General features: G+C 51.5%; 2 protein-coding genes across 3 annotated transcripts in view; both read right to left on the bottom strand.

Annotated features, from left to right (window-relative positions):
- Positions 1-4509, bottom strand: part of NACC2 (NACC family member 2) — a 55505-nt gene extending 50996 nt beyond the window's left edge. The window contains exon 1 of one of the 2 annotated variants that reach the window (XM_064727530.1): positions 4356-4509. The gene's annotated coding sequence lies outside the window, so the exon portion shown is untranslated. The remainder of the gene's footprint in view (positions 1-4355) is intronic. The other variant, XM_064727533.1, reaches the window with a different exon arrangement.
- Positions 4510-22693: 18184 nt separating this feature from the next.
- Positions 22694-27224, bottom strand: TMEM250 (transmembrane protein 250). Its single transcript, XM_064727961.1, has 3 exons — positions 27097-27224; positions 25710-25865; positions 22694-23247 (listed from the first exon to the last, which is right to left on the bottom strand). The coding sequence occupies exon 3, from the start codon at positions 23133-23135 to the stop codon at positions 22716-22718; it is 420 nt and encodes a 139-aa protein (XP_064584031.1). The 5' UTR covers positions 23136-23247; positions 25710-25865; positions 27097-27224; the 3' UTR covers positions 22694-22715.
- Between the last annotated feature and the right edge of the window lie 256 nt (positions 27225-27480).

Consider the following 27480-nt stretch of genomic DNA (forward strand, 5'->3'; position numbering starts at 1 on the left):
CAGCCCTGATCACACAGAGCAGCCCTGATCGCTGCCCAGAGGGGAAAAAAGGGAATTTTCTCATGAATGATGCACAGATCCTGCTCACGGCTCCACGGCCCTGGGGATGACACCGGGGAGGTGAAGGGTTTAATCTCGTCCCAGTGCCTATATATGGTCACTGTGATGGAGCCACCTCCCCGAGCTCACGCTCTGCTGCCCTTGGCTGCTGGCACCGGGCTCGCAGCAAACTGGCAGGGCCTGGGCACGGCGCCGGCGCGCCACAAGTCAGCAGACTCACCACGTTCCTGCGCTCTCTCTCCCCCTTTCCCAATTTTTTCTGGCTTGTAAAAAAGCCTTTTATCAGTTAAAAACCACAGAGAATGCGCAAATCCTCAAAAAAACAACCCGAAAACATTTTAAGAGTGATTTATAGAGAATTGTTGCACGGGGGAAAAAAAAAAAAACAAGCTGTCAAGTTAGTTATGCTTAAATGTACATTTCATAATCACTTAGGTGTTTTATGAAAAAAAAAAATATAAATTCAATCTTTTGGTGAAAAGCGTATCAATTTATTCAGCCCACATAGGCTGTTAGTGCTGGGTAGTTTGTGGCTGCAATTCCTGCCCCCCCATCCTCCCCATCCACCCACCTAGGGGAAAAAAAACCTCGCTGAAATACTTGTCTTCATAGGAAATGCAACACCAAAAAATGTACTTGACACGCAAAATTCTGCGAAAAGTCTGACGTGAGGACCTCTGAAAAGCCTGAGGCCAAACTGCGCCGGCTGCGAGCAGCCCCGGGAACACACACAGCACAAAACCTGTGCCAAAAACAATTTATCTTCATTTTATCCATCCAGCCAGCAGCTTTCAGGGGGTCCTGGTCACAGCTACCACAGAACTGCTCTCACCACCAGCATCCCATCAGCACCAGCATCCCAACAGCACCAGCATCCCCCAGCCCAGCCTGGATCCCTGGGATCCTCCCCAGGGAGCAGGAGGAAGGAAGCTCCACACTCTTCCTCCATCCTCTGTCCCAGCACTCTGATTTTTATTACCTCCGTCCCCATTTAGGAGTAACCACATGACAAAGCCCAGCGCAATCCTGCCCGGGGAGCTCGCCTGGGATTGCCTCTCCCTCCCCTGGAACACAGCATTTTAGCAAGTTTTCCCTTCACAACATTCTTTGTAGCCACAAATTCTGCTAAGATTTAATTTTTTTTTTTTTTTTTTCAGATGCCTGTTCTGCCTCCAAACATTTGCTCAAAAACGAGTTGAACTTAAAAAAAAAAAAAAAAACAAAACCAAAAACCCCAACAAAAAATAAACCACTAATGAATCACAGTTCCTAGCAAATGAGCAATTGCAGTTGACACAATGAATTATGCCTGAAGCAAGCTGGGAAACATATTTTGCAAATGATCTCATCCACAGGCAAACCTGGCATGACACTTGATTTGCTAAAAAAGACACAAAGCCTGTCAAAATTCCTGTCACTCCGCAAATAAAGTCAGGTAGAGAAAACCAACAGCCTCACCCTCTTTTAAGCACGCTTCACCTATTTCTCAATTGCTCTACAGGCTTGATTGAATAAAATAAAAAAAAAAACCCCACACGCCCTCCTGTAGGTGTGCCCATCCCAGCGGGTGCTGAGGGCCACGGGATGTGCTGCCACTTCCCTGGGTGAGGAATAAATGGGCTGGGAAGCTGCTCTGCTCTTTGGATGCCAAGCCCAGGCTCAGCTCGATTTGAAGCCTAATTGCAGCAAGATCCGATGCTCGATGCTCGCTCTGGCCATTAGGTATGGCAGGGAGCTCACAATTCCCTTTAATTTCCTCCAGCTGCATGCCTGGGTTTTATTTCTTTCATTGCATTCAAGTAAACTCAAAGGCTAGAAAAGAGAAGGGGGGAAAAGCCACTCAAGTGCAGCCCCCCCTGCTCCCCACATCCCTGGAGCTGTCTCGGAGCAGTTCCCTTCGGCCCAGCACATCCCACCCTATTTCCCCACCTGAAAAGCTGCTGGCTCAGAAAACCTGGAAAAACTCAAAAGCCATGGCTGAACCCTCCTTCTAACCCCATTTTGTCAGAGTATTTTTAAACACAGAGCAAAGCTGAGTCCCAGCACTCTTTCCCGGGTTGTTCCATGGTGTTTGTCCCCAATCCCTGTCACCCCAGTGCCAGCTCTGACCCCATCCCTGCCCACCCCACAGCCCTCCAGGAGGCTGGGCAGGAACCAGGGGCTGTGCAACAGCCTGAAATAAACATTTCCATCCCAAGGTGAGCTGGGCTGCGTCCCCAGCCAGGAAAGCACAGTCTGGAGGTTCCTCCCAAGCCAGCCCTGATCTCCCCGGGTGGATCAGGCTCTGGCAGGAGCTCTGTTGGTGTTTCTGCCCTGGCCAGCAACGCTGCAAAGCGGCCTCGCTCCTCCTGACACCTCCAGCTGGGATCTGAGCCAGAGCCCAGCCCAAGGGACTCACCTGGACGCCCCAGCCAGGCTCAAGTTCAAGGAGAAGGGAATTTTCCTTTCCTGGACTTACAAGCAGCGAGGATGCTCCGTGTCCCCCCGAGCGTGGGGACGCTGCCCTGTCACTGGCACCAGCCAAGAGGAGCCAAAATCTGCCTCCAGTTCCAGCAGGCTCCCTCAGGAAAGCACAGTCATAGCTGGGAGAGCTAAAAGGCTTTTATATTGCCAGAGGGCTCCAAAAATATCGCTTCCAAAGTGATCCAGCATCAGCACACGCATCCTGGCTAATGGCATCCATCTCTCACAACAGAGGGGGGCTCTGGGAAAAGCTTGGGGAGCCCTGGACAAGGTTTTGGGAGCACTGCCCTGCACAGCCACAGCCCAACCAACTCACAGACCACCCTCTGGCCCCCGTGGGACCCCTGCTCCTGCCCTGATGCCTGGCTTTACTCCACTCTCTGTAATTCCAGCCGCCTTGGGAGAGATTTTTTTGACAAATTTTAAGTTTCAGAAATCCATCCCCACCCTCTCCTCTGTCCCAATAGGACAGCTTTTACCCAGTGAAGCCTTAATTAAAAGGCCTCTGCAGGAGGAAAAACCCCAAAACACAGCAGTTACAGCCACAGAAGGACATTTACTCTCAGGAGGGATGAGATCCCTAATTTTTTTCCACTTGCCACTTACTTCAAATCCAAGCATTATCACCCCCATCATCCTCACCTTGGGGTCACAGCCTTGCTGTCCTCAGCTGGGCAAGCCACAGCAAGTCAGCTGCTGCGGAACAGCTCAGCTTTGCTCTTTTTAGTGAAAAGCTTTCAGAATTTCAGAGCAGGCTGTGAATCTGGCAGGAGGTTTGGGGGGGAGGCGTGCTGGGATGCTGCAGTTTGGAGCAGCTCTGCTCTGCCCAGGACCCCAGGGGCAGCGTCCCCACGGAGCAGCAGCAGCAGCAGCAATCATCCCGCTTTGTTTACCGATCCCAGCTTCTCCTGCTGTTTAATATTTCAGCTGGAGAAGGTGAGCCGGCACGCCAGCCCCTCAATTACGCAGGGCGAGAGGCAAACACTTGGCAGGCACCGAGCACATCAAGCTGCCCACAAGCTTCGCAAATGCCTCCGGAAAGGAGGAGGGGGGAGAGAGGGGAAGAGAGGAAAAAAAAAAAAAAAAAAAGGGAATATTCAAATTAATGAGCCGGCGGGTAATGGAGACTTGGCTGGAAGTGATCGTGCACTTCGCCGTCGGCCGGGCCGGCGGAGCAGCACGCGATGTACCGCTGGCTTTTCCTAGGGCAGGGGAGATGTTTGGAGAAGTCCTTGAGCGCTGTAACTACAGCAGGGCTGCGGCGGGCACGGAGCGCTCCGGCCCCGCTCCCGCACACCGGCAGAGGGGTCCCCCTGCCATGGGGCACATCCCACCCGGGCGAGGGGACCCCCTGAGCCCCCACGGCCCGGGGTCCATCCCCAAACCCCAGTCTCGGGGTTCGGCCGGGGTTTGGATTTCAGTCTCTCCCGTTTCCCTGCGTTTCTCTCCCCTGCGAGCCAAAGTCCGAGCCTGCGGCTGCATTCACCCCTAACCCGCAGCCCCCGAGGGGGTCCCGCACAGCCCAAGCCCGCATTGCCGCAGGACCGCCAGGAACCCCGAACGGCGCTTCCCGCGGGGGTACCGGGGTACAGCCCGGCCGGTCCCCCCTGCCCTGCCCTGCCCTTCCCCTCCCGCACCCCCGGCCGGGACCCCCGGGACAAGGGCGCGATGTGCGCGTCCCCAGCCCAGCCCAGCCCGGCATAGCCCAGCCCGGCACGGCACAGCCCGGCCCGGGGGCGATGCGGGCTCGGCGCTGCCCCGGGCGCTGCCGGGGCCGGGCCGGGGCCGGGCCGGGGGTCGGGGCCGGGCCGGGGTCCCGGGGCTGCGCTCACCTGCGGGGCGCCGGCCCCCGAGGCTGCCCTGGGCCTGACGCGGCGGGGCCGGGCGGCGGCAGGAAGTGATTCCAGCCGCTCCTCACATGGACTTTCCCTGACCTCGCCCAGCAGCGCCGGCAGCCGCCGCACAGACCGGCCCGGCGGGACCGGCACCGGCAGCGGCTCCGCGCCAGGGCCGCCCGCGGGGCGGGGGCGGGCGGGGGGCGGCACCGGCCCGGGGGGACCCGCGGGAGGAGCCGGGGGGGCGGCACCGGCACCGGCGCGGACACCGCGAACCCCCCGGGCCGAACCCCCAGCCCCGGGCCCGGGAGGGGCGGGCACGGCCCGGAGCGGGGCGGGAACCGCGGGGCTCGGGCTGCTGGCCGCGGGTCCCAGTGTGTTCTACTTTATTTATTTTATTTTATTTTATTTTATTTTATTTTATTTTATTTTATTTTATTTTATTTTATTCCATTCCATTCCATTCCATTCCATTCCATTTTAATATTATTTATTGATTTTATTTTATTCTATTCTATTATTATTTTATTCTATTCTATTATTATTTTATTCTATTCTATTTTAATGTTATTTTATGTATATTATTCTATTCTATTTTAATCTTATTTTTTTTTATTTTATATTTTATCCTATTCTATTTTAGTCTATTCTATTTTATTCTATTCTATTTTAAAAATTTTATTTTTTTTATTTTTGTCTATTTTATTTTTATTTTTAGTCTATTTTGTTTTTACTTTAGTCTATTTTGTTTTTATTTTATTTTATTCTCCCTTAATATTTCGTCTCATTTTAGCCCTTCTTTTATTTTATATTATTTCTTTTTTGCTGTTTATATTTTTAATTTCCTCTTCCTCTTTCACTTTTTAAATTCCATTTATTTTGTCTGTTTATATTTTATTTACTTTTATTTTTCTTTCTAATGAATTTCATTATTTCCTTCCTAATTTCCTTTTCATTTTTTTTTCTTTTACCTGATAATTTATTTTTTCTTTATGTTTCATTTCATTTAATCTCATTCCTGATTTATTTATTTATTTATTTATAATTACACTTACTGCCTTAATTATTTCACTATATAATGAGCTTCCATCCCCAGTTTTGGTGTTTATCCCAGCCCAGACTGGATGTCAGGGGGAGGTGCCCTGTGCTGACCCACAGCTCCAGGGCTGCCCCTTTTCCACACCCTCCTCCTGCACAAAAAGCCTCTCAAGCATCACAAAAAGCAGAGTGATCTGAGGTGGGACTGCTCGAGCCTTGTGGGCACATTTCCATTCCAAATTTCATCCCACAGCCTAAAAACTTAAAAAAAGTCCTTTTGCTTTGTTGCCTCCCTAAGCCCAAAATATTAAAATCAGCAAATTTGCATGATGAAAGTGTGCAGCGTTGGCCCTACGTCTGCTAAAGGAATTTCAAAGGAGTAACAAAAAACCTCTTTAAAGCAGGAGCCTCTTGCTGTCTGCTTTGCATGCGAGATTATGTCAGAACTTCTTTGGATCTGGAAGTTTCTCTCCTCTCACACTCACCAACATTCATCATTTCGAGGCTGCCTCAAAATCTGCGGCAAAATATCCCCATATTTTAAAAATCAGCATTGAATGCCTAGAACTGCTCAAGGCTGAGGAATTTCATTAGCACTTGACACTTTAAAAAAACAGTGTCAGGTCAGGACAAACACATTTTGCTTTTCTGCTCAAGATAAATTCGGGGTTTTTTTTTAGAAATGATGCATGAGAAATATGTCCCCAACTGCATTCTGAGCAGAGCAGTGCGAGAGCCCAGCTCCTCTTCCTCGCTTCCATCTCCTCATCAGCTCATCAGGGAGGAGTGACAGGAAAAGGGGGAATGGTCCCAGCTGAGGGAGGGCAGGGTTGGGTGGGATTTTGGGAGGAAATCCTTCCCTGGGAGGGTGGGGATGCCCAGAGAAGCTGGGGCTGCCCCTGGACCCCTGCAAGTGTCCCTGGAAAGGGATTGGAGCCACCTGGCATAGGGAGAGGTGAATGATGAGAAACATCTCCTGCAAGAAGTTCCCTGGCCCAGGAGATGCCCCGAAGCACCTTGTGGGGCACAGCACTTCTATGGGGTGACAGCGCTGTCCCTCCCTGAGCCCCACAGCCACATCAGAGCATCCCTGTGTCACACAGGACGTGGGGACACGGCTCAGGGCACTCGTGTGGCCCCAAGGTGCCACTCAGTGCAAGGATTTGGGGTTTGGGAGCCACCAGCACCTCCCTGAGGGGCTCAGAAAATCCAACCACATCCATGGGGACCTGCAGAGCTGGAAAACTCCAGTTCCTCCTGCAGTGCTCCAACAGGAGCGGAGCTCTGAGCTCTGAGACTCGCCCAGGGCCTCCCCAGCTTGCAGAGGCAGCAGAGCCCTTAATGCTCCAGAGCAGGAGCATCTCCCTCCCTTCAGCCATGGACATTTTAAAAATGTTCTGTGATGGAGAAAGAAACATTTCTTAAGTACCATTTGATGTCTCAGAATGGCTCCGGGGCTAGAGAAAACATGTTTATTTACTACTCTGCTGATTTTAATGCGAAAGATTGGTTCAGTGAGTAGAGGAAACAAACCAGGCAACATTTTCCATAATGTCTGCAAAGTGTTCCTGGGCTGCGGAAATATTTTCTTTCTCTCTCTCTCTCTCTCTTGCCTGCGTTTTTTTCAATCTAGCATTTCAAATTGAAGAATGGCTTGAGGGCTGAAGAAATCACTTGATAAAATACCCAACATTTACATTCTTGCAGGAGAACAGCTAACTTTTTTATTTTTTTTTTCCATCTGAACAGTGGTTTAGTGATGCAGAAGAAACAATCCTGCAGCATCCCACGTCCCTTTAACCCCTTCTGGCTGCAGCTGAACTTTCGCTGTTCGCTGCAAAGCTTTAGGGATTTTTGTTCCTTCTCCAAATTCTGGGCTCTAAGGCCACTGCAGGTGGCTAAAATACAATTTGCAGCTTGATTTCCAGTGGATTTCTGGATGTCTGGGTGAGGGAGCCAGGCTGGCTGGGGACAACCCATGTCAAAGCAGCAATCGCTGCACCAATCTCTGATTTATTTTGTGCAGGGACGTGACTTTCCAGCAAACTCTGGAAAGCAAAAGGGTCTTTCCAATCTTCCTGCCCCCGAGGTGCTGGGGTGGGAATGCCCCTGGAGTGATTCCCAGCACTTTGTGGTGCTGGGATCACCCTGAGCAGGTGCTGCAAAAATTCAGGAGACTCCTTACCCTGCAGCAATCCTTCAGAGGACCTCAATTGTCACATGAGGAAGAATTTTTGCAGTTTGCTTTGTAGGTAGAATAAGTTTTATGTCCCCGGCCCAAGGTGTGACTAATATTTGTGCTGGGCTGTGAGATGCAAGGCCTTGAGGAAGGTGGAGAGGATCTCCAGAACTCTTCCCTGGGATGGCCCAGTTAGCACAATTGATATTCATGGAGGGAGGAGAGGACACAGGGCTCCGTTACAGGGATCAGCATCACACCCAGAATGGCGGCAAACAACAAAATTAAACGTATCAGAACCCTCCTTTCTGTGCTTCTCCTCATGCCAGAGGGATCTGCCTTTTCCTCTGCTGTTCACAGCAGCCCAGTGAACTTTGCCAGGTGATAAGTTCTACTTGTGCAGGAATAGAGACAATATTTAAAACCAAACAGCACCATGAGTGAGGGGAGAGCTGGCTCTGTGGGGATTTGTGACAGCCAGCAGGGCAGAGGCTCTGGCACTGAGAGCAGGGACCCTCCAGGTGCTTCCCTGTCAGCCACAAAGCTCAAACTGGGGCTGAAGGCAGCTCTTACACCCCCTTTCCCCCTGGAAAATGGACATTAGAGGTTTGGTGGCCCTGCCTCCCATGCTGTGATGTCTCCATCTCCTCCAGCTCCAGGATTCCTCTGAGCTCCCATCAGGAGCCTGCCTGGGGTGGATTTCACTGGGAAAGCTCCAAGCCTGCTGCAGTAAATCTCTCCTGGGTCACGGGGGCTCTCATTCCAGCCCAGCAATGTTTCCATGTCAGCCCCCAGAGCTCCCCTGGGAGGCTCAGAATTGGCATTTTGATGGTGTTTGGGCTCTCTGGAGCTGGCTGTGATCCTGTGGGGTCTCTGGTGACAAGAGCCACTGCCACTGCAGCTGGGACAGTGAACGTGCCACACATGGGACAAGGGATGAGGTGCTAACGCCACATTTTGGGACAAGCCCCTGAAATCTCTGTTCAGCCAAAGCCACAGCACCCAGGGGATGACTCCTTACCCATGAAAGCCTTTGTTTGTTGTCTTTGGTGGCTGTTCAGCTCTCTCATTTTCTCCTTCCCAGCTCTGAGAGGGATGTGATGGCTCCAGCTCTCCCAGCCCTCCGTCCTCCAGCTCCTGATGTCAGCCAGCACAGGGAAGCTCTGCAGGCAGCCTCTGCCACCCCCCTGCTCTGGGCAGGGCTTTCCCCCATCACCAGCACCATGGGGTCACCCCTGGGGTGCTGGGATGGACCCAGATGTTCCTGAGATCCCAGAATGGTTTGGATGAGACCTTAAAAACCACCCCAATCCAAGGCAGGGACACCTTCCCCCATCCCAGGCTGCCCCAAGCCTGGCACTGGACACTTCCAGGGATGGGGTGAAGTTAAATTGTTATTTTTTATGAATTCCATAAATAAATCTCTGAGTTTTTCAGATGAAGCCTCTACACAAGCTCGAGCATTGCCCTGTGCCACGCAGCTGACACGGTGCAGATGTGGATTGCTTTGACTCCAGCCAGGCTTATTTGGTTTACATTAAAATGATTAGGAATAAGTTAAAACAAACAGAAATGAGATGTCTCCGAGGCAGCTGCATTGTCCTGCCCAAACTGGCACAAGGCTGTGTGTAAAAAGGCTTTACTTGTTAGTAAATAGAGAAATCCTTCAGATCCTGCTGGGGAATTGCTCCAGAAGCTCAAGGCACTGCTTGTTTCCAGCTGGGTCCCCCGAGGTGAGAGCAGGACAACAACAGAAAATCATGTATCATTGGCCTGTTTTAGTAATTATTTATTATATAATGCTGTGGTGCCTGTGCAAGTGGGAGAGGAGGGAGCCCAGCCCTGGGAGGATTTTCTGCCTCTGTTAATTGGTGGCGGGTGCTCACAGCCTGAGCTGCAGGCCTGGGAGCCTCTGACCTCCCTGGACACAGACCGTGCTCCCAGGAGCAGCATTAAAATAAATTTCCATAAAAGTATCTGCTTTCATCTTAAAGACTCCACGTGCTGGTGGACGGAGCCTCGTCTGGTAAATGATGCTGACATTTAATTGCCTCTAAAGCTCAGAAATGGTATTTAAGCCGAGCTGGCTCAGTTCACAGCACACCACCAGCCTTGCTCTGGCTGCCTGCTCCGTGTCTGAGCTCTGCCCATGGTTTGTGCTCCCCAGGTGAGCCCTCTGGCACTGGCTGTGGGAGCAGACATCCCCTCAGTGCTGGATCCAGCAGCCCTGGGACAGCTCTAAGGGACTCACTGCTGCAGCTTTGCTCTGGAGTCAAGGATTGCTCCAAAAAGTTTGGAAAATTGGGAAGGAGCTTCTCTTTTGGGTCTGGCAGAGAGGTAAAGCTGCTCCCTGGGCACCTCTGTAATGTGGAGGGGCCAGCCTGGGGGATTTGGGGACATGGAGCAACACCCCAGGATGTATCTCAGCCCAAACTCCCTGCAGACTCTCTCAGAGCGTGGCTCATTTCTCTGATCACATTTTTGATCAGAGAAAATGATCAACCACCACTTTGAATTTCAAAGTCTTTCTTGGTTCATAATTGTAATACATTTAAAGCTGGCCACTCGGTTGACTGCTGAGGCAACAAATGGTGCTCAGGCTCTCCCTCTGACACCCCTCACTGTTTCTGATGTGGGTGCTCAGGATCACGAGCAAGATGCCTTTAAATCGAGATGCTCAGGTCAGCCTGGCAGGGCAGGTCACTGTGGCCAGGTGGAAAGGGCAGGAGGCGGCCACGTGTGTGCTCTGCAGGTGACGATGAGAAACTGCCAGAGACAGAGTCAGGCGTTTGATTTCTCCGAGCTGAGCATGTAAATGAGACTGGCATAATCGGTCTGTGTTTCCCCTTCCTTTCTGTAGAGGAGTATTTTGGGTTGAAGTGTCTGTGATGTGACTGATGCAGCGAGTCAGCGCTGTCAGAGCCTGATTCACGAGTCTGCTGCAGTGCTGGGGGTGGGAGCGGGTAACCTTGGCTCCTGCTCCTCCTCCTGCTGCTGCTCTGCCCGGATCCGGTGTCACCGGCAGGTGCTGCTGGCCCTGTCCCCGCTGGGAAGGAGGTGACACGCACAGGGAGGGCTCTCCTTGCTCACCAAACCAGCACCGCTCCTGTCTTGGCCATTGCCATGGACCAGGCAGGGCACGGAGCATCCCAGATGTCTCCTGGAATGTTGTTCCTGTCTTGGTCACTGCCATGGACCAGGCAGGGCACGGAGCATCCCAGATGTCTCCTGGAATGTTGTTCCTGTCTTGGTCACTGCCATGGACCAGGCAGGGCATGGAGCATCCCAGATGTCTCCTGGAATGTTGTTCCTGGACACAAAGTGGTTTGGGGTTTTTATTGTGAGGGATCGAGTGACTCTTGGTGCTGAAGTTAAGCCAAATCTCTTCGTGTTTCCCACAGAACTCGAGTGTGATCTTATCGCAGGAGCTGCAGTCGGGCCTGTGCATTGGCACAGCTCCTTTGCTATTGTTGAGAAAGTCCTGGTCTGAGAAAATTGAGGGTAATGATGATCCCCCCTGAAGCGTATTAAGACTCTTTATTCTGTGTTTGCCCTGGTAGCTGCACCCTTAAAGCAGAGAGGGCACCCCAAGAAATGCCAGCACTTCAGCCCACCCAGGACAGCGCTCCAAGAGAGGGGAGAGAGCTTTGCCAGCCAAAGATCTATTGGAAAGAAACCTCCAGCTGATGGATTTTCCAGGTTTCCCACAACAATTTTGGGAGGCTTTTGTGTCCCATTGTTATAACACAAATTTCTAAGGCACTGTTCACGAGGAGCTGGGCAGGGATGTGATGTCCTGCCCAGCCCCAGCCCCATCCATCCCTGTGGGATTCTCCCACCTGTTCCCAGGTGCTCCTGCTGGGGCTGGGCTGGGCTCCTGGCACCCAGTGGCTGCACACAAAAGCATGGGAAAAAACCTGCTGTGATTTACCCACACGGGCTTCAATAAACATTAGATCTGATGGCATTCATCGTTTTTTCATAGCATGCTCGATTACTGCTTCAGTTATTGCTCAAATGACATCATTCCTGGCAAAGGAATTGATTGATTTTTTAATGAATATTCATATGGCATTTCAGCCAGGAGTAGGCATTAATATTCTAAGAAAGAAGAATGAAACGTACATCCTAATTTAATGAATGATTGTAAATATGTATCTGATGGATAATGCGCCGATGAGCATTTCAAAAGGCATCCATAGTCACCTCGGGGGCTTTTTTGGGGAACAAAGGGGCAGCCAGGGCGCAGGCAAGGCCGAGGGGTGAGGCATGGACGGGGCCACCTGGTCAGATGTCACCGCAGCTCTCCTGTCACTCACGCTGGGATTCTGCAACGCTCTGCGATAAATCACATATTGATAACACCCGCTGATCCCAGGCCACGCTGGGGCTGTGGTGAGTAAAACAGTGATGAGAGCTGGACACAGAGACAGCAGAGAGCCCCCATTTCCCCTCTGTCCCACCCCCGAGTCTGGCTGGAGGCAGGTAAAGCATCGGCTCCATCCCCCTGGAGCTCTGTCATGTTCAATTCCCTTCACCAGGCTCCAGCTGCCAGGCTCGCAGTCCCCGAATGTACACTGATATTTGTCAGACATCCTTAAGATGTCTCCCCGTTCTGAGCGCTGATCCTTTGTGAAGGCAACAGTTGTAGCGCTTAAACAGCGACAGCAGCCTCGGTTCTCCCCCCGGTGCCATCCCGGCTTGGAAAACGCTAAAACCCCGGGCTCAGAGTGCCAGTGCTTAGCAGAGCATCTTAAACAGGCGTTTGTTTCATTGAAATGCGCCTTGGGTCCTGGGGGAGAGCGTTCACACACCTGAAGCATCCTCCTGACGGACGCAGGGATAAATCAGGGCATGGCTGGTAGAGCCAGCGAGGTGACAGCCACGAAAGGCTATTTATACTGCATTGCGAGAGGGAGAGAGCGGGGCCCTTCTGCTGACAAAGCACAAACAGCCCCGGCCCGCGTGGAACGAGAAATGCAATCCCAGAAATTCCCTGCCCCGAGACCGAGGAACAGGGACCTCAATGGGAACAGGGACCTCAATGGGAACAGAGCTGCTTCTGCTCCTCTTTTCCTAATAAACCCAATAGCAACAGAGCTGTTTCTGCTCCCCTTTCCCCAATAAACCCACCCTGTCCCTGAGGAACAGGGACCTCAATGGGAACAGGGACTTCAATGGGAACAAGGACCTCAATGGGAGCAGAGCTGCTTCTGCTCCCTTTTTTCCAAATAAACCCAATAGGAACAGAGCTGCTTCTGCTCCCCTTTCCCCAATAAACCCACCCTGCCCCAAGACCGAGGAACAGGGACCTCAATGGGAACGGGACCTCATGGGACAGGACCTCAATGGGAACAAGGACCTCAGTGGCAACAGAGCTGCTTCTTCTCCCTTTTTCCCAAATAAACCCAATAGGAACAGAGCTGCTTCTGCTCCCCTTTCCCCAATAAACCCACCCTGCCCCGAGACCGAGGAACAGGGACCTCAATGGGAACAGAGCTGCTTCTGGTTCTCTTTTCCTAATAAACCCAATAGCAACAGAGCTGTTTCTGCTCCCTGTTTTCCAAATAAACCCAATAGGAACAGAGCTGCTTCTGGTCCCCTTTCCCCAATAAACCCACCCTGCCCCAAGACCTAAGAACAGGGACTTCAATAGGAACAGCGACCTCAATGGGATCAGAGCTGCTTCTGCTCCCCTTTTCCCAACAAACCCACCCGCTGTTCCTGCTGGAACTGGCAGGGAAGGGGATACCCTCCGGAGGGATCTCAGGCTGCAGCAGGGCCGGCTGTGCCTGGGATGAGCCCCGGGATGAGCCCCGGGATCGGCCCCGGCTCCGTTCGCTCATCCCCGCGCGTGGGACCGAGTTTGCCGATAAAAATACAGCCCGAGTTATGCTTGGTATGGAACAAGCAGGCAGTAGCTGCCGGAGACTTCACAACATCCCGCTCCTGGCTCGCCTCCAGAGCGCCAAAACAAAACAAAAATTCAGTTGGCATCTCTGCGGATTGAAGCGAGTTTTTCTTTCTGCAGCAATTGCTGAACAAACGTTTCGGTCGCGGTGCCGCCGCCCCCGCCCCTGCGCTCCCCCGAATCATGCGCTGCAAGGAGGGGAACGATGCTCAAGGTCATGGGCATGCTGTGAGCAGAGGGACAGAATCCCAGCAGCACCGAGGCTGGGAAAGCCCTCCCAGACCATGGAGACAACCTGTGAGTGCTCCTCACCGTGTCACCCAGCCCAGAGCGCTGAGTGCCACATCCAGCCCTTCTTTGGGCACCTCCAGCCCATCCTTGGACACCTCCAGCCCATCCTTGGACACATCCAGCCCTTCCCTGGAAATCTCCAGGGGTGGGGACACCACCACCTTCCTGAGCAGCCTCTTCCAACCATTTCTGTGAAGAAATTCTTCCTGAACAAAGCTGCTCATTGCCATCTCTGTCCTCAGTGGTCTCACTGCGCTCTGTCACCAGTGTGGAGCTCAAGATGTGTTGTGGGCCCAGCAGGGCCTTCAGGAGTGGGGTGGTTTCTTCAAACCACTCTCTTATCCTGCTGGGGGCTGTTGCAGCTTGTACACCTGGGCTGAATCCAACCCTTGACATTGGAAAAGCAAATTCACCTTTCTCCCATCCCAGGCTGCTCCCTTGCACCAGCCAGGAAAGGGCACAACCCAGGAATTACAGCAGAGGAGGTGAAAAATCCCACAGCAAGGGCCTGAAATGAGGCAATTCAGGGTCTGGCCTCATATTTCTTGTGTGACACAGGACACAAACAATGTGCATCTCCTGTAGGTTTGAGTGTTGCAACTTGACCTTCCAGGCTTTGCTTTCAACTGGTTTATTTATTTCCCCAAGAAAAGGCAGGTTTGTTTGAGAGGAAACAAGGTGAAAGCCTGACCTTGCTGAAAGCACTGAGAGTTTGCCATTGATTGCAGCAGAATTAGACATTTACACAGAGTTATAACCAGAGGTTCAGGTCTTGGTTCTTGCTTCTTTGGTGCTTTGAAGGAAGAGACCAAAACTCCTCCAGCCCTTCCCTGCGTGCCCACCATTCATTCCCCCTCCTGCCAGCCCCTTCCTGCCCTCTCTGGAAGCAGCTACAGTCCTTGAAGCATGAAATTTTCCTGTCCTTATTGCAGCACATGGCTATCATGTCGTTGCTGATCAGAAAAACCCTCCTGTGTTTTCCCTGCACCCAGCCCTTTCCTCTGAGGGCGTTCACAATGTGTGAGCACGGGCACAGCTCGAACAATCAATCTCTGTGGAAACCACCCCTGCTCCTGCACAGAGCCCTCCCTGCCCTCCCCTGGCTCTGAGTGCAGAAATGCACCAATTTGGGGGGATTTTCACCCAAACAGGCCCCCCCCCCAAACGCTGCAACAGCGGCTTTGCAACCCAGACTCCCCGTGCACCCAGAGGAGCTCTTTGTACAGTGTCTTAATCAGTACATAAAATGCTTTCAGTGAAATGCTGCCTTCTTCTGTCTATTTGTCACAACTGATGCTCTGGTGAGCAGTAAATAGGAAATTTGTTGGCAAATCAGCACTGCCAGCTCGGTTTGCAAGGCGAGGCTGGAACTCTGAGCAGGTCCCTGTCGTGCCTCGTGCTGGACCCTCAGTCCTTGAGGCTCATGAAGTCCTGAAGGCACATAAATCTCTCCTCAACAACCCAGCAAAACCCAGACAGAGCGTGGTTATGTAATTCCCAGCACTTCTGATGTTATTAAAAGGGCTGATTAAAGCAATGCATGCGCAAGAATTCCCCATCAGTTTTTGCTGGGAAAGCTCCACGCTGAAAACTCGGGGCCTGCGCTGCTCCCCGCCTCCCTCCCCTCATCCCCATCCCCGTTGCACAACGCTGGTTTCATGTTTGCCACCAGACAGTTTGCAGTCAGCCTCACATGGAAAAGAAGGAAGTAACAGTGCCTACATTGCACAGAACTGCAAGCAAACGCCTTTCCAAGAAACTATTAAGCAGTGCTCATTTGAAGTTTAAACGAGGAGAAAAAAAAAAAAAGAAAAAAAAAGAAAAAAAAGAAGACAAACTTGGAAGGATTTTTCTTGGCTCGGAGCTTTTTATGAAATTCAGATTTGAAGTGAGACGTGGCCAGGCAGCAGCAGTGGGGCAGCAGAGTCAGAGTGCAGGCAGGGATGCTCTGACAGAGCTGAGCTCTCCCAGTGCCAATCCCTGCACTTGTGCCCTTGCAGAGGGCACAGCCTGGCACACACACTCCCCTCTGCCCATCCTGCCTGCCCCAGTGCCCATCTCCATCTCCCCCTTTCCATCTCCCCTTGCTCCATCTCCCTGCTCCATCTCCCTGCTCCATCTCCCTGCTCCATCCCTCTGCTCCATCCCCTGCTCCATCTCCTGCTCCATCCTCCTCTCCATCCCCTGCTCCATCCCCTGCTCCATCTCCCCCATTCCATCTCCCTGCTCCATCCCCCTTCTCCATCTCCTGCTCCATTCATTCCCTGCTCCATCTCCCTTCTCCATCTCCCTGCTCCATCCCCCTGCTCCATCTCCCTGCTCCATCTCCCCCTGCTCCATCCTCCATCTCCCTCTGCTCCATCTCCCCCTGCTCCATCCCCTGCTCCATCTCCCCCTCTCCATCCCCTGCTCCATCTCCCCCTCTCCATCTCCCCTGCTCCATCCCCTGCTCCATCCCCTGCTCCATCCCTCTGCTCCATCTCCTGCTCCATCCCCTGCTCCATCCTCCTCTCCATCCCCTGCTCCATCCCCTGCTCCATCCCCTGCTCCATCTCCCCCTCTCCATCCCGCAGCGCTCCCGGGGTTGGTTTTGGCCGCCGGTCCCGGTGCCCGGGGATGCTGGCAGGGCACCCGGCGGGGCTGGGCGCTCTCAATCGGCTCCTTTGTGCCGCACACAGCCGCGATTGTTCCTCGGGAGCTTTGCATGGACGAGCCGCTGTCCCCCGGCGGCTTCAGACACCCTTGATGTCGGAATAAAAATTAAAGCAACAGCGTTGGGATTTTCAAATACACATCCCTGGGATTCATTCTTTAGAACATTTCTCATTTTTCGGGGCAGGGAGATAAGACTCCTCCGGAAAAAAAAAAATCTCTTTGCCCATCTAAATTCTCCCCATTACTGAGCAAATGGTTTGCAACAACAAATTTATTCCGCAGCGTCTCCTGTGCTCTTTTTTGTTTGAAAAAGGCACAAACAGATTGTGATTTTCTCTAACAGATTCACCATCTGGGAAATTTTTCATGCAACTCTTTTCCTCACTGGGAGCAAGTTACTCAGAGGGGAATTCCCAGCAGAGAGCAGGCTCTGAAGGGATGGGTCGTTCATTTAATTAGCATGCATAATCTGGATGTCCTTACTCAGGCAAAACTCTCACCAGGGCCAATGGGAGATTTATTTCTTTTTTTCAAGAACCAGCTAAGGCCTTTGGTATTTGTCTCTTGGTGTTGCATCCAGTGTTTTCCTTGCAGGGAGAAGTTGGCTTTTGGCTGCATTCGGGGCTGTGATTTACTACAGCCTTGTGCCTCCAAGGTCAGGCCGTGTCACAAGGCTGAGCCTGGCAGCAGCAGCTCCCTCTCACACACTTCCCCAGCCCAGGGAACATCCCACGTTTTGGGGTGGAGGTCAGCGGGGGAAGAGGCTCTGCAGAGCCCCACAGAGAAGTGCCCAGTTCCCTGTGCAAGGCATGGCGTGGTTTTTGGGTTTTTTTTTTATCCTCTGCAGATGAATTTATCCCTTGGGAAGATGCAGGAAGGGCAGGGATGCTCCTTTCATCTGCTGCTGTGGGACACCAGCCCTGAGTGCAGCTCAGAGCACAGACCCCAGTGCCCAGCTCTGCTCCCACCTCAGCCCAGCTCTGAGAGCTGCACAAGCAGATCTTACACTGAGCAATTTTCACTGGCTCATTACTGGACCAAACTTCGCTTTGAACTGACGGTTTCTGGGCACGACGAGAGCTTTGAAGCAGGGAGACAAAATTAGTGCAGAGAGTTGGCAGGTGAAGAAATGACAGGGTGGTTTTTTTTTTCTTTCCCCCAGCAGCAGAGCTGTCCAGGAGCTATGGAAACCTTGTTTGGCTAAATAAAAACGCAGAAAGATAACAAGGCTTCATATTTTCCAGCAACGTGTTTGCTGGAACAGCGTTCTATCTGTGTGTGCTGGAGGCTCCAGAACAGGCAAAGCTGTTCCTGGAGGGAAATGTGCTGTGCTGTTCTCCACAACTGGAAGTAAACACTGTCTCCTGCCTCCCCAGGAGGGAGGGAAATCAAGCCAATGATGTGGGAGAACCCTGGGAAGAATTGCAGTGAGCCTGCAGGCAGGTGAGGGGCTGGTTTCCTCTCTAGTCTGTTTTTGAGACTTGCAGCTATAATCTGGGACAAAACTTGGCCCCAAAGCTCCCTCTAGGAACTGGGCAAACAAGTTCTTCCCCAGGAGATGGCAAAGGCTCGATATCCACATATTACTGAAAGTGAAAATACATCCAGGTTTATCCAAATCCAAATCTCTCTCAGAAACCTCCTTCCCCTTCAAGTTCTCCCCTGTGACTCTTCAGCTCTCGGGGTAACAGAAAGGAGCATTTCCTACCCACATGGGGATGGTGGGCTGCTCCAGCCACACAAATGTGTCTCCAGTTTGGTCTGTGATGGTCCTGTCCACACCATTGTGGTTCTCCAAAACCATGTGGTGCTCCATGGATTCCAGCTTTGCCAGGACTTTGGAGCAAAGTCCTGTCCAGCATCTTCATGCTGTTGAGCATCACTGTAGTACTTTCCACACAAGGATAATGGGAATGACAGTGCCCACCACAGCAGGAATATTCCTCTAATCCCACAGGAGGCATCACAATTGTGTCCTGGAGCCACAGCTCTGCTCAGCAAGCTCAGCTCCATCAGGAAAGGAGGAAAGGCAGCATCTCCCAGGAATGAACTGCTGTGCCCTCAGTGGGAAGTGACAGCTCCTCCCATCCCCTCCACCCTGCATTGCTCTGTTTTGGAGAATCACAAAATCATTCATTTTGGAAAAGACCTCCCAGATCAAGCCCAACCTTCAGCCTGACCTGTGCTGCCCCCCTGCCATCCCACCACCAGCACATCCCCACAAGCACCACGAGAGGAGGAAAAGGAAATCCTTCCTTTTTCTTCCCAACCCATCCACCAACATGTTAACAACCCAAGTTTAATGTAGGTGGCATGTTTCATACAGAATCTTACAGGCACCCAAAACACCAGCTGGTGCCATGTTCTGGGGAGTTAACGAGGTGAAACTCCAACACTTCAGGCTCCTTCCAACGTTCCCAGGCTGAACATCGGGCCCAAGGCGGCTTCGCCACCGCACGGCTCCCCAGGGATCCCCCAAACTCCTGCCAAACCCTGGAGCCAGCAGGACTCACCCTCCAAAGGATCTGGATGGCTCTGCAATGCTCACACTCTCCCAAATCAGTATTTCTAATATTTTTCCTGTTTTTAACCCACCATGTGGAATGGCAATGTTTAAAGACCAGACATGGGAAGAAAGGAACAATCCAGACAAACCATCTGCTCTCGCTGTTCAAGATGGGATCTGCATGAAGGAATGATGAAAATTGCAGTAATTTTAGAGTTAAAGCCATTTATATCTTTAATAGACTCAATATATTTTAAAGCCTGATCCATTCCTCCCAACACTGAATTTGGAAAGAGTGAAATACCCAAAAGAACATGAAATTCCCCAACGAGGCACAGTTTGCAAGAACCTGCTCAACATGAAATATTTCTGGCAAATATCATCTTGAAAAGCAGAAAGTTCAACTTTCCCACTTTCTTCAATATTTTATGTGTCCCATTATAAATAATGTCAGGTTATTCAATGAAATTAAAGGGGAGGAAAAGCTCAACTTATTCTTTGCATAAACTTGATACAACATTTAGTCTGCCTCTTTCTCCCTCCCTCAGTTGTGGTTTGGCTCCCTTTCAGCTTCTAAGAAAGTTTTGGAATCTCGATTCTGCAAGAAAGAAATACTTTGGCAAAATAATCCTGAAAGCTTTTTTAAAAAAAATTAAAACCAATGAATTTACATTCTGAACCATTCCCAAGATCTTACTTACTCTGCAACCTCCTGGGGATGTTGTGAGGTTTAATTAGCTCCAGTTGGAAAAGGCTTTGAAGAGGAAAAGTGCCAAATATTGCTCCACTCAGGTAGAGCTAAAATGTCTAAATTATTACATCATAAAACAAATAATTTGAAAATTAATTCCTCTTCCTTGCCAGCGTGATTTCACAGGGGCTTCACTTCCCTGGCGTGCTGGTAGGATCACACCACCAAGGTGTCCAAGGGCTGGTAACAACCAAAAATCAGAGATTTTGAACATCATGGTGCCTTTGAGGCCACCTCAGTTATTTAATTTTGGTGCTGTCTAACTCTGTCTGCCACAGCGGATCCTCAGGGCACTCTCAGTGCAGGTACTTGGCCACCTTTGGAGAAGATGCTGAAGCAGCTCAGCCCCAGGGCCTCTCTGGAGGAACATCTGGGCATTTGGCACAGGTTGTTTTTTTTGTGATTTAACAAGGACACGTCCTTCTTCCTCAGAACACGGGGCCAGGGGAAATCTGAGCAGCACACATGGGTTTATTGAAGGGAGGTGTAAAAGTGAGGCTCAATCTCCTGCTCACCAAGGACATGATAATGACCCAGGGGTCCCAAAATAAGATTTTAATGCTCTGTGACACCGAAGTTTTCCTCAGCATCAGTCACTTACCCACATCTATACTTGGCAAGGGTCTCGCAGCCCCCAGGAGTGACCTTGTGAGGCTCCAGATCCCCCCAAGGCAGCTGCTCAGCAGGGACAGCTCAAAAAAGCCTCGCTCAGGCTGTCATATTTATGGAATAAAGCAGTTGGCTCGCAGTCAAATTACAAGTGATGAAAAAAGGTTGTGAGACTCCTTGTACCCACCAGCTCCTTTGTTCCCTGACCAAATTAGCGCTGCAAGAACCACCTGCTATTCATGTGTTAATCGCATGATCGCTGCTCGCCTCGCGGGCGCACACACATCAAAGCCGGCGGTGTCACCCTGTTCCTGTGGGGGTTTTCAAAGAACACCGTGAAACCACACAAGTTCACGACCTGCCGACAGCCCAGGCCTTCATCTCCTCAAACCACCCCAGGTCTGCCCAAGCAGTTGAGTGTGTCCATCACAGAGGAGCAGGCAGGCACGGGACCACAAATCACCACAAATCATCACTTTTTTACCCAAGGAGCGCTGAAATTCAGCCACTCCCAGGTGAAACCAGGTCCCACCGCCCAAGGAGGATCCCAGCTGCTCTGCCAGGCTGTTTGCTGTGGGCTGTGAGAGGTTTTCTGCAGGAAATGTGGATTGCAGGGACCTGAGAGCGTTCCCAGCCTGTGATGCTCGGGGCTGGCAGCTGGGCTGGGCACTGCTGGGAGCTCCCTGCACACACAGAATGAGCTGCAGCTCACCCCTGCAGGACACCCAGCAGCCCAGAACAAACCCAGAAAAGGCTCTGGGAGCTCTCTGTTGGGAGGAAAGTTCCAGACACCAGTTTGTGACAGATGCTGATGCTGCATCTTCGCTGCAGAGCGAGCCTTTGGCTCTCTTGGGGCTAATCTAAAGTTCACACCAGCGTGGCCATTATTTATTCAGCTCTGCCGTTCAGCTGCATTATCAGGAACACTCCATAATGAGAGAGTTTTGGGGAGTGCTTCAGCTTTGGGCTCCACACAGAAATTTTCTCTATTTTCTATCCACAAGCCTCCAAACCAAAGTGTGTCAGCAAAAGTCTGCACCACTCCCAAGCTGAAATGGGAAGGATCTTTCCCTGTGTGCAATTAGAACTCACAGCTCTGACCAAGGAGGTGATAAAAAACCAGTTATGTAATTTCACTCTCCCTTATTTCCCTATGATTGACCCCGAAGATTTTGTGGAGGGAGGGAAAAAGTTTCTGCATAATTTTTTACCAGCTTGTTTTCAAACAGTTCCTTAAAGAATGCAGGGAAAAAGGCAATATTCCATCATAAGGCAAAACAAACAAACAAAAGCAGAATAAAAATAAACTTTAGGCCAGCTTCTGGGCTCCATAAATAGAGTTACTTAACTGACTGCACAGTGACATCTTAGATCAAGACCAGTAGAACTGAGCTTAAAATTCAGCTGCCTTTTGGAGCTGTGGGTAACAAACCCTCTGCAGTGACCCTCCTCTCCCTGCTGCAGAGGTAGAACAATTTGTGTCACTTCAGAGAACAATTATTGCCAGCTCAGGCTGCACTCAGCTTCCCATCTCTCCTAGGTAAGACAGTCTCACCTCATTGTGCTCCCTGAGACAGAAGAATCTCTGTGAGAAAGCTGGAACGAATCAATTCAGGGGAAAGTCGAAGCAAACGCCAGGATCTGAACGCTGAGGATCATTGCAATGGGTCCCCCTTAATCACTGCAAAATGAGAACATATCTGCCGTGACTGGGAATTTCAGGAGCACATGATGGCAAAGCCCTGCTCCCATCCCTCCTGTGGATTTGTGCTGTTAGGGAAAGACTCAATTACTCAGCACTAAATGCCTGAAAAGGACAAAGCCACTCAAAGCTACATAATCACCTTAAAGTGGATGAAACAGGAGAGTGGGGCAAGTGTATGTCTTGCATAAATCTAAAAATAAAAGAGGAAAAAAATCCCAAAGCCCTACAGTCTGCTGAATTTTGGGCCCAGATTCTTATTGGGAATATGCAAAATAAAAACCTACAAGAAAGATGCTTATTACATGCCTGAGACATTAAGGAACATTTTTAGGAAAATGGTGAAGGTGGATTAAGTGTGGAGTGCAAAATTATCTGGCTTCTGAACTCCATATAAATCCTGTGTTTTTCATGGCCACAGAAATACAGGAATAGGAGTGAAATAGGTTCTTACAGATTAAAAGAAACTTGCACTGTGTAAAGAATAAAACACCCAGCCAAGTGTTGCACTTTGATCATCAAAATGGCACCTTGACCATCAACAGAGATACAAACTCCAGAGACAAGCACGTTCATTTATCCACAAAAATTACCACTGAGAAATAAATTAATTTATATTAGAAAAAAAAAAAAAAAAAAAGAAAGAAGAGGATGTTGACACATTTCGGGGCTGGAAGAAAAGTCACCTCCTGATCCCACATGCGCTTGGTTTTATTTACATATCCACAAAGACCATGAAACACCAGCCCAGCCCTCCCACCAGCAGCATGGTCACATGGATCCCGTAGATGAGCAGTTCATTCATGAGGCTGAAGTCCACCCTCCTCCTCCCCAGCAGCAGCAGGATGATGGAGAGTTTGTACTGGAAGCGCAGGAAGATGCGGATGCCGAGGTACTGAAGGCAAAACAAGATCGACAGAGCCACCCAGAGGATGGAGGTGAAGAGGCTGCAGCTGAAGTACAGCAGGAAGCGGATGAAGCCGTACATCCATCGCGACTTGAGATAGATGTCGAAGTTGTTGTACTTGGTGCGCACCAGGTGCGCGCTGCGCACGGGGCCGCAGGCGGAGTGCAGGCAGGTGGTGTGCGGGCCGTGGAACGAGCGCACCCGCCGCGGAATGGGGATCACCGGCATCGGGCCCCGCCCCGCGCTGCCCGCCCCAGGCCGCCCCCGGGGCTCATATCAGGCGGCAGCGGGACAGCCGGGCACGGCTAACCCCGGGCTGGACGGCCGCCGAGGGACGCACCTGCGGGGAGACACAGCCGGCACCTTGGGTTGGTGCTGAGAAACAACACAGGCAAGAGACGTTTTGTCTAAATAACACAGACAATACAAAGTTTCAGTTGTCCTGAAACTGCTCAACAGCTCCAGGAAATAAGTGAAATTATCCCGGCCAATTTCAGAATCAGAGCTCCCTTACAACTGAAAGAAAAAACAATAGAAAGTTTCAGTTGTCCTGAAGCTGCTGAATAGAGCAGCTTATCCTGGCCGATTTCAGCATCAGCACACCCTTTCCAAACCTCAGTTTCTTCCCTTAAAACATCTTTGTTTCGAAGAAGAAACAATAATGTTTTGGTTCTCCTATAGCTGCTCAACAGAGCAACTTATCCCAGCCAATTTCAGTATCAGCGTTCCCTTACAACTGCTTTCCAAACCTCAGCTTCTTCCCCTAAAACACCTTTTGAAGAAGAAACAATAGAAACTTTTGGTTCTCCTGAAGCTGCTCAACAGAGCAACTTATCCCAGCTGGAATAGAGCAACTTATCCCAGCTGATTTCAGTATCAGTACACCCTTTCCAAACCTCAGCTTCTTCCCTTTAAACATCTTTGTTTTGAAGAAGAATCTCAGCAAGAAAGCTGGAGCAAATCAATTCAGGGGAAAGTAGAAGCAAATGCCAGGATCTGAACACTGAGGATAACTGCAATGGGTCCCCCCCTTAATCACTGCAAAATAAGAACATATTTGCCTTCTCTTTGCTTCTTATTCCCCACACAAATACACTCTATTTCTGTGCCACATTCCAAATAAATTCCCCAGCCAGCACCACTTGTAGCCTGTTATAAACTTTATCTGATGCTCACAATTACCAGGCCTCTCCTCAAGCATGAATTTTTAAGCCCATAAAGATTCTAAAAAGAATCCAGCACTCAGCAATATATGGATTCCAGCTTGTGATCCATGCTGGGAACAATTGGGGAGCTGCTATTCAATGCCAGTGTTAAGGCAGCAAAGAGGTTTGGTCTGAAATTATCCTGCTTAATTCATAGATTTTTCTTCATCTAACAGCAACCCTTGAGAGTCCACCCACCTGAGCAATAATATTCATGTGAGAGCAGTAATGTTAATGTGTTTGCATGGGGTCACATTTCCTTTAAAAGCAAAAAAAAAAAAAGCATTCTCTGAGTACTTTCGCAAGTGGATTCCAGATCTGTGCTCATTTCCAAACTTGGCAAAGCTTCACCAAATAAACAAACTGAAAATAATGGAAGGTCTGGGCAGAACAATGAGGCAATCATGTTTTTCACACTCCACAGGATGTACCTCCCCTGGCTCAGGCCAGCCCTGTGCTCTCACTGTCACTGCAAGGCAGGGCCAGGCAGCCTTTCAAAGGCATCCACCAGTTTATTCCTCCCCTCGGGGACCTGCAGAGATAAGTGAAATTATCTTGATCTTCTGCAGTGTTTAGGGTTTATAATGCTAACATCCTTCCCCACAGCCATTGTTGTTGTGTGGGTGATGAGCAGGAGCCTCTGAGCTGCTCTCTGCTTCACCCCAGGCTTCTGATGGGCCAGATTCCGGGAATTATGAAATGACAATGCACTCATCAGATAGTGCTGGAAAACAACAGGGACTGCCCCAGACTCCTTGCACACCCAAGTGTTCAGATCCAGGCAGATCTTTCCTCTGTTGAACCCAAAATCTGACTGTTCTTCAAATTAAACTAATTCAAAAATTACTTCAAGAATTCTTTAGTTTTGTCACTAACAGAACTAACCACAGAGCAAATGATAAAGCTGCAGGAAATTGTAGCTTTGATACCAAAATCCTTCTCTGATTCAATGAGTATCAGTGGGAAGTCTCTGCTCTGCTTCCTGCCTCAAATTCCATGGAAATGGAAATTCCAGCTCTGATCTCTCCTGCTCAGCCCCACGTTCCAATTCCTTTCTGCCCTTACAGAAATGTGAGGCAGTTCTGGCTCTGCATGGATCAGGGACTCCCAAAAAGGAGTAAGGGCTAAATTATCATTTAAGGAATTGAGGAAACCAAGGGTTCTCCTCCATCATCACAGACACAATCATAATTCTGGGTGCCTCTTGCCCTATTTCCTGTCTGGAGCCAGGAAATGCCAATCAGAAATGTGGATTTTGCAAGGCTCTGAACCAACCCTGCCTAAACCCAACCCAGTTCTGTAGCATGTGACCCCACACACTTCCCACATGATGGCTCTGAGCTGCTCAGAGTTTGCTTTCTGAGATATTTTTGGAAGACTAAACCAAGACAGGTCAAAAAATCCCATTTTTGGCATTCCATTCCTGACAATTCAGCCTCTCCTTGAAACTTCCCTCACAAACTTTTCCAGCAATCTCTTGCACAGTTGCTGTTCCCACCCTGGCAACAAACAGCCTCTGGTGGGTTCATGCTCTCTGGATGAACTCAAATATCAGCCCTGGAACACTGGGAGGACAAAACAAACTCTGAATTTTTACATTTTAGGGGTGCTGCCATCCAGCTCGCTGCCGTTCTGGGATGCCACTGAATCCTTGGAACAAAAGAGTGAAGTTTTCCTGTGACACCTTCTAGGAAGAGCAACAGAAACTGCTGAGGTGCTTCATAAACTCACAACTCTCTGCACAGGAGCTGATCTAAAAGACAAAACAACACAGTCATTTTCAATTTGTGCATTAACATGCTCACAATTCAGGCTTCTCCTCAAGTATGAATTTTAAGCCCATGAAGACTCTCAAAAGAGCCCAGCACTCAGCAATACATGGATTCCTGCTTGTGAACAATCAGGGAGCTGCTACTCAATGCCAGGACAGAAAATCTTGTGCTGGTCACCTTGCCCTGCCACAGCCTGCCCTGGGGCACGTGGAACACCATGCAGGGAGCTCAGACTTTCCAAACTGAATATGGAACAGCAGATCCTGCCCTGGCAGGGTGGGCAGGCCCTGGCACAGGTGCCCAGAGCAGCTGAGGGTGCCCCTGGATCCCTGGCAGTGCCCAAGGCCGGGCTGGACAGGGCTGGGAGCAGCCTGGGACAGTGGAAGTGTCCCTGCCATGGAGGAGCTGGGATGGGGTCAGTTTTTAAGTCCTTTCCAACTCAAAACATGCAGTGATTCTGTGATTCCCCTTAGAAGGGGTGGGATGGGGTCAGTTTTTAACTCCCTTCCAACCCCAAACTCTCAGTGACTCTGTGATCATCCCCCAGCCTGGATTTATGCCCACACAAAGCCTTGGACACCCCCTCCATCATTTCGGGGCCGGCTCGGTCATTCCGGGGCACCGTCCCCAGCTCGGAGGGCTCCACCGGAGGCAGCCCCGGCACCACGCACCGGAGGTGCCCCCAGGCCGTTACAACGCCCAGAACTCTCCGTTCCCCGGAGTTTCCCGTCCCTCTCCGTTACAGGGGCCGGGCGGGGAGCAGCGGGCGGGATCTCCGCGCACACCGGGCAGGACCCGCCGGGCTCGGGGCACTCCCGGTGCACACCGGCAGCTCCGACCCGCCCGCGGCTGCCGGGACGCGCCGGTGGGCCCCGAGTGCTCCGGGAGGGGCCGCACGGGCTTGGGGACAATGACAAATAAAGGTGAGAGGCGAGGAACGAGCGCCGGGAGGGGCGGAACCGCCAACTCCGCCTACCCCACACCGAGCCCGCACCGAGCCCGACCGGTCCGCGGCGGGAGCTGCGCAGGGAGCCCGGCCTGGCCTTCCCCGGCAGCCGCGCACGGCCGCCATTCCCCCCGGGAAACGGGGATCCCCGGGCCCGGCGGGCACTGAGCGAGCGCTGCCGCACCGCCGGGCCCAGGGGCGGAGCTGCCGCCGCCGCAGGGCGAGGCCCGGGCCCTGCCGCCCGCCGGGCCGTGCCCCGCACTCACCGTGGTGCCCATGGCCGCGCCGGGCCCGGGCGGAGCGAGGCCCGGGCCGCCGGGCGCCCGCTCTGCGCATGTGCGGGGGCGGCTCCGGTTCCTCCGGTTCCGGCGGCGGCGGCGGGCGGGGAGCGGAGGCGCGCGGTGATGGCGTCATCGCGCCGCGCCGCCAGGCCGGAAGTGGCGGGGACGCGTTGCCTTGGCAACGGGGGCGGCCGGGCCTGGTCACACCGGAGGGGTCACACCGGGATTACAGCGGGGGTCACACCGGGATTACACCGGGGATTACACAGAGGAGGTCACACCGGAGTTCACACAGGGGGTCACACCGAGGGTCACACCGGGGGTCGCACGGGGGCTGAGGTGCCATGTCCAGAGTAACCAGAGCAGCAG

Source organism: Zonotrichia leucophrys, chromosome 17, assembly GCF_028769735.1.
Source record: "Zonotrichia leucophrys gambelii isolate GWCS_2022_RI chromosome 17, RI_Zleu_2.0, whole genome shotgun sequence".
Lineage (NCBI taxonomy): Eukaryota > Metazoa > Chordata > Aves > Passeriformes > Passerellidae > Zonotrichia > Zonotrichia leucophrys.